At 33.6% G+C, this 6304-nt stretch overlaps 1 protein-coding gene across 4 annotated transcripts; it reads left to right on the forward strand.

The window, feature by feature from the left end:
* Positions 1-1392: 1392 nt before the first annotated feature.
* LOC133815832 (uncharacterized) lies at positions 1393-5913 on the forward strand. 4 transcript variants are annotated; one of them, XR_009884853.1, is made up of 6 exons: positions 1393-1541; positions 1790-1954; positions 2194-2310; positions 3399-3451; positions 3964-4067; positions 4551-5227. XR_009884853.1 is itself a non-coding variant. In XM_062248625.1 (5 exons), the coding sequence occupies exons 3-5, from the start codon at positions 2197-2199 to the stop codon at positions 4055-4057; spliced, it is 261 nt and encodes an 86-aa protein (XP_062104609.1). In that variant the 5' UTR covers positions 1460-1541; positions 1790-1954; positions 2194-2196; the 3' UTR covers positions 4058-4496. The 4 variants fall into 4 exon arrangements, 1 of the variants encoding a protein (XP_062104609.1); XM_062248625.1 differs by lacking the exon at positions 4551-5227 and having other exon boundaries at positions 1460-1541; positions 3964-4496; XR_009884855.1 differs by lacking the exons at positions 3399-3451; positions 3964-4067; positions 4551-5227 and adding an exon at positions 5844-5913 and having other exon boundaries at positions 1461-1541.
* The last annotated feature ends 391 nt before the right edge of the window (positions 5914-6304 follow it).

Below are 6304 nucleotides of genomic sequence, written 5' to 3' on the forward strand. Positions count from 1 at the left end.
ATAATAAATTTGTATTTAAAATTAAAATAAAAACTAAAAATTCTACCTACCCACGTTTTTTTCTTTTCCCCTAGACCCTATCTCTCTATCTTTCTCACTTCTCAGCCGCAACACTCACTCTCTCAACTCCTTCTCCCTCACGCTCGGCGAACAACACGAATGGCGAACGATGAAGGGCCAACGGCCAACAATCGTGGGTATTGGGCAAACGGTGGGGGGCTTGGGGGCCGGTCATGGGCAAACGACGCATACGATAGGGGCTCGGGGGTCTTGGGTGGTTCGATCTCGTGGAGGGGTCGTGGGTGGCTCAGTTTCGCAGAGGGGTCGTGGGTGGCGGTGTAGGTAGCGGCGCGACAATGTGGCTGGGCTCGGCATCGTGGATGCAGGCGCAAGCGAGGGACTCGACATCATTGGCTTAATCGACTGTAAGGCGTGGGGCGTCCATGAGTGTTGGGTAAGTTTTTTTCTCTCTGTTGGGGTAGATAGGAGGAATGCTATGGTATTATATTATGTTTGTCCTCCTTTGGTTCTTACTGTTTTGGATTTTGAATTTGGTGTTAGAATATTACTTTATTCTAAAATTTTAGTCAAATATTATCATCTTTCGTTAGTAGTGGGGATGATTATTGACAATGGTATGAATGTTTTGTTTTGGATATTATTCAGATGATTAATGAAGGGAAAGAGCTGGATATTATTCTATTTTCCTCCACTGGTTTGCTTTATTTTGCTGTTTGCTACTTCCAAAGATGATGCTTTTTTTCACATTTTATTCATATCCGTAGCTATGCAAATTGTTGGTATATATTATTGTTTTAACTCTTAAATCATCGTTTAAACAAATGATTTTATATTCTATGTTTTGTTTGATAATGGTTGAGTTTTAGATATTTTGATTTATGTCCTATGTCCTAACCTGCCTTGCAAATATTCAACTTTAACTATAACTAAATATGTTAAAACACTGAGAAAGTTCCTTCAGAGGAAGAACAATTGAGTCATTGGGCTTTACCTGAAGAAGAACTTACCTAGCTTGCTATTGTCGGTATAAAAGTATGCACAAAAGCAATTTTTTTAATTCAACTGCAAACACACGTTTTCTTTCTTCTTTCTAAATTTATGTGAAAAGGGTTATCTTGTTTGTGGTATGTGAAAATGGCTCATCCCTTTTTTGTGAGTTTGAAAATGTTCATTTCTCAAAAAGGTAGTGCAGCAGTAACCAGGTCATTATGAGTGTGTGAATTATGATTTATTATTTTGTTTTGTGAGGAAAGCAACACAGGGTTATATATGCAAACTTTACTTAAATATCAAATGCTAGCATTTTCTCCATCTTCAAATTGGTCAAGGTTGTGTTTTATCTTATCTCATAATAAAAATGTACAATTCCTAGATATTGGGTTGGATTTCTGTGCTAACTTTCAAATTTTAATGATTATATTATCTTTTGGTATTTAAGCTAATACCATGTCTGTATGTAGGATCCTTGTCGTGATGGTGTCAGTGATGGAGTGAAAACATGCACGGCTGCCGGTGTTAAGGTAGTTTATTGCATATTCTCAACAATAGCTTCCCCAACTTTAATGATATATGTATTGTCATTTTCTTTTTATTGATTACTTGATCTAAATAAGAATAGTGGACATGGAAGCAAATTACTATAGAGATTTCTTCCAATGCTAGTACACAAATATATGATTTGAGAGTCAAGTTTGCTGGTGTATTTACTGCTGCACCTGGTAAGTTGATTAAAAAATTTAATGGGAATTGCATGTTTGTCACTGTCTAGGTACGCATGGTTACATGAGACAATCTTCAAACAGCCAAGGTAATTGCTTTGGAGTGTGGGATACTTGATTCGATAGAAGATGCTACTCATCCTACACTCATTGAAGGAAAGGATTTCCGTGCATTATCTGAAAGGGAGAGGGAACAAATTGCCAAGAAAATAACGGTATGGTTTCAAAATAAAGAAAATTCGAGCTTTGTAGTTTTGCATCTTCAACTGAATTTTTCTTATTAATCAACTTGTTGCAACGTGAATTGTATGCTTCTGCTTGCTTGGACAAATTATGATTTTTATTTTAAACAAAACTACTTGTATTACTAATCAAAGATTTAATAAATACAAGAAAATTTGGAAAAATATCACACCAATTATGAATTGTGATTAAATGTAAGGAAATCATATAGGTAATGGGAAGGTCTTCCCCAAATGATAAGCTTTTGCTTGTCCAAGCATTACGGAAGGGAGGAGAAGTTGTTGCTGTAACTGGAGATGGCACTAATGATGCTCCTGCACTTCATGAGGTTTGTTATCTTTGTGCAAAAAGAAGTTTGCTGTATTTTCTTAATAGGATATTTGGTGCTTGTATTTTCCAGGATATGAAATGTCTTGACAATGTTCTAAATTGAATGGAAGATTGATAATTAATATTCATAACTCACAAATAATGCATGTGTGGTTTTTTAACTTCATCATGGATCATTAACTTTGTTGAATGCTATATTTGTAATGTTGTATCCCAAGTCTGCTTACTGCTTACATCTTTTTAAAATTATACATACATGCATATATATAAACTTGTCATAAGTTTGCACACTACATTCTCAATGTATCAGAACAATTATTACAAGTTATTCAATGGGTACAAACGTTATCCACATTCAATATACGTGTTGGTGTAATTCACCTTATCAATTCTATGTCCTGATTTGTTTGGTGTTTCCTTGTGAAAAGGGAAAGAAAACAAAAATTCTCTAGTGGATGAACGTTTTGTAGTTTATTTGTTGAAATACTCCGTTTCTGCATCAAAGTAGATGACAAGATATTTTGTTACAGTACTTGCGAGTTGCGATAAATTTCTCTTGACCATTCCACAGAGAATTTGGTGGATACTATTTTTTGTTTCTTGTTTTGTACTACAATGTGAACTTTTTGTTTACATTATTCTCATGTTTCCTGGTAATAGTTAATTGCATTTATACCAATTTTGTAGTTTAGGCAGATATTGGATTTTCTATGGGCATTCAAGGAACTGAAGTTGCAAAAGAAAGCTCAGATATCAGTTGAAGCGGCAGCTATTTTTATTTTTTTCTTCTTTAAACAAACATTTATTAGTTATGTTTAATTTCTCTCTGAAGCATGAAAAGTTTCCAAAACATATTAGGACTTTAGAGACTAGTCTTTTTACTAACTTTTAAGTTCGTCTAGACTTTCATGTTGTTGCAAAAAAATAAGTATGATATACTATCTCACAGTAGCTTGGAATGAAAGATATAAACTTTGGAGGATCATTTCATTATCCTACTCTGGTTATATTAAGATAGTATATATGGTAACTTCTTAGGGCTTTCACATACAATGTTTTAATCCTCAGTTTTTCAACATAATGCAGATTGGAGATTTTGCTAATTGTTTGGTGGAGGCTAAAAATGAGATGCAGCACAAGTATGTTGTGATGCTACTTTTAAGAAGCTTTGTGATTTTTTTATTTAGCCTGAGTTTTCATTTTTCTATTCATTGCCAAATTTATCCACATATTTGAGATCAGCAGTACAAATTCATTATTTTCTATTAACTCGTGTTAATTTTGTTGGCAAGAAGTCATATGCAACTTTTAAAACTTTCCTTCTTTTGAACATCATGATTATGTAGCTTGATACAAATCAAACCTTTTCCTCTTTAATTTGATGATGTGACTTTAAGTTTCTAACTTGATGTCATTTTGTATGAAAGGGCTGATCTCATCCAGCGTAAGTTCATTATATTTGGGTCTTCTCTATTTTCTCAAATTATTATCATTGAGCAACTAGCACCTTATTTATCTATTTTTCACCTTGGGTTATTGTGGGTCAGCCTTGGAATTAGCACACTTATTGAATATGTCTACTATTGCATTTTTCCTTTGCTACGAGAAGGTCTCATGGGATTGCACTGAGCCTCTAAATTTATTTTTGCAGATTTTGGCAGACTTGGTTAACTTTCCTTGTCGAATTGTCAAGGGGTGCAAATACTGTAGCAGGGATGCTGCTGCCTCCTGCCTTGTGCAATTAGATTACAAAAAGTATGTTGACAGTACATTTATTTATTAATGGGTGGGTGTTCATTCTCTCCTTAGCAATGTGTGTCAAAATTCACTTGGTCATCTTAATGGGTGGGTGCTCTTTTATTTATTATTGTCAATGGTAGCATAACACTTGACACTATTTTGTTACTCATGACCTACAATGTACATGACTGTGCTATTACAATTTGAAGCAAAACGTTAGGCATAAGAAACTAAATACGGGGTTGGAAGCGGGTGAAAGAGCTGCATGGTTAGTTAAGCATGAATTTAGGATGGTCTACATTCTACGGCCAGTTAAAGGCTATTTCATGTTTAGGCATGCAAGGTCAAGAAAAAGTGTATTATGAAAGGCCGATTATCTTTTGGCTACATAGAAAACTGTTTGCTTCGTTTATTATGATCTTAAAAGAAACTTTACAAATGTTATATGTTTCTTCATGAATGATAAATAGCATTGGACATATTTGTGTGATCTTCCAGGGAATATTTGGTTGATTTGCTTGAGATGCCAGGAGTATTTAGCCAGCCAGACTCTTCACTTAATAGTGCATTGTCCATTTCAGTTTCTTCACCACTTTTCCATCCTAAATTTAAATCTGTCAAGTAATTACTTTTCTTTGAAACAGAGTTTAGCAATTGTCCATTGATTATATACATGAATCTGTTTTTCTTTTTAAAAAGGAGAAGAGACATCTACTTTTTATTTTGAGTTTTTTTATGTTAAACTTTGAATCTAGTTTGTATTATCTTCATCATTGTTTACATGTTCATATATACTGCATATGAAATTCTTTGTTTTATCACATGAAATCTAGTTTTCGATGCATATTACCTATTAAAAGTAGTTTTGAATGTTGACTTATATTTTCTTTTTTTGATTTGGATCATTATGCTACTTTGATTTTTTTTTTGCCTGTGATGTTGATAAATGATTTTATGTTATGTTGGTGATTATGGGACCTGATGTGCTCATATATTTGTTTTTAATATATGCTGGTATATCAAGTGTCATAAATGCCCATAATAATAAGTCATATTTCACAACAAGGAAAATGGGCTTTTACTTCGGTTTTTAAGCTTGATTTACTTTGGTTTTCGCTAAAATTCGCAACCGCAGTAGTTCGGAGCGAAGTAAAAACTAGCTAAAAACCGAAGTAGAATCCCCACTTTCTACTTCGGTTTTTACATAATAACCGAAGTAGAAAGTGAATATACGCTACCATCCTGGGCACTTTCTACTTCGGTTTTTAGGTAAAACCGAAGTAAAAGGTCCATAAGTGGATATGTGCGTGGGTGGCCTTGTGCACTTTTAACTTCGGTTTTTAGGTAAAAACCGAAGTGGAAGGTGCAGTTTCTACTTCAGTTTTTACCTAAAAACCGAAGTTAAAAGTGCACAAGGGCCGCGTTTGGCTTTGCCATTTTTTTGCATTTTTACTATCTCTAAACATAATATAAGGGCTTGTGCAACCAAACATGGCCCTCTCCACTATGAATTTTTCACTTCGTTTTTTTAAAAAAGCGAAGTAGTATGTAATTTTTTTCAAAGCGCCAATTTCAAAAGCGAAGTAAAAGAGTTTGAAAATGTTTTTACTTCGCTTTTTTTGTATGCTCACTATAAAAACCGAAGTAAAAACCTATATTTCTAGTAGTGTTTTATGAAATCATTATGATGATTAAATTGGGGATAATTATTGTATTGAGATTAATTATATTTTCCCATTGTTGCCAACCCGAACCCCACCTCCAACCATCATCGTTGTCCACGTCACAAAGCCATCATCGACATTCACAAGTTCGAGAAAAAGGATGTTCTCGTGTAATAATCTCAAAGTGACGTATAGACTTGTTGATATTTTTTATGAAATGTAATTACTTTAACACTCATCTTTAATAAGCAATGAATATTTTATAATATGCGTATGTTTATTTTATTATTAATGTTAAATAATTTATTTGAGTTCGGTTCGGTAGTCACAAGATGATTGTATTGTTTTTTTCTAGTTTATTTTTAATGTAGAATATTTATAAATAACTGTTATTATCTTTTACTTACACAACTATTAAATTTGACCAAAATATAAATTATGTAACAAACCAATAAAATCATGCTATGTGAGCTAATAAAATGACCCCATGTGGTCCAATAATATTGTGCCACGTTAAACAATAAAAATGATGCCACGTGGTCTATATCAAATGATGACATATGTACTAATTATCAAACGACACGTGGA

The sequence above is a fragment of the Humulus lupulus genome, chromosome 2 (assembly GCF_963169125.1).
Source record: "Humulus lupulus chromosome 2, drHumLupu1.1, whole genome shotgun sequence".
In the NCBI taxonomy this organism is placed as follows: domain Eukaryota; kingdom Viridiplantae; phylum Streptophyta; class Magnoliopsida; order Rosales; family Cannabaceae; genus Humulus; species Humulus lupulus.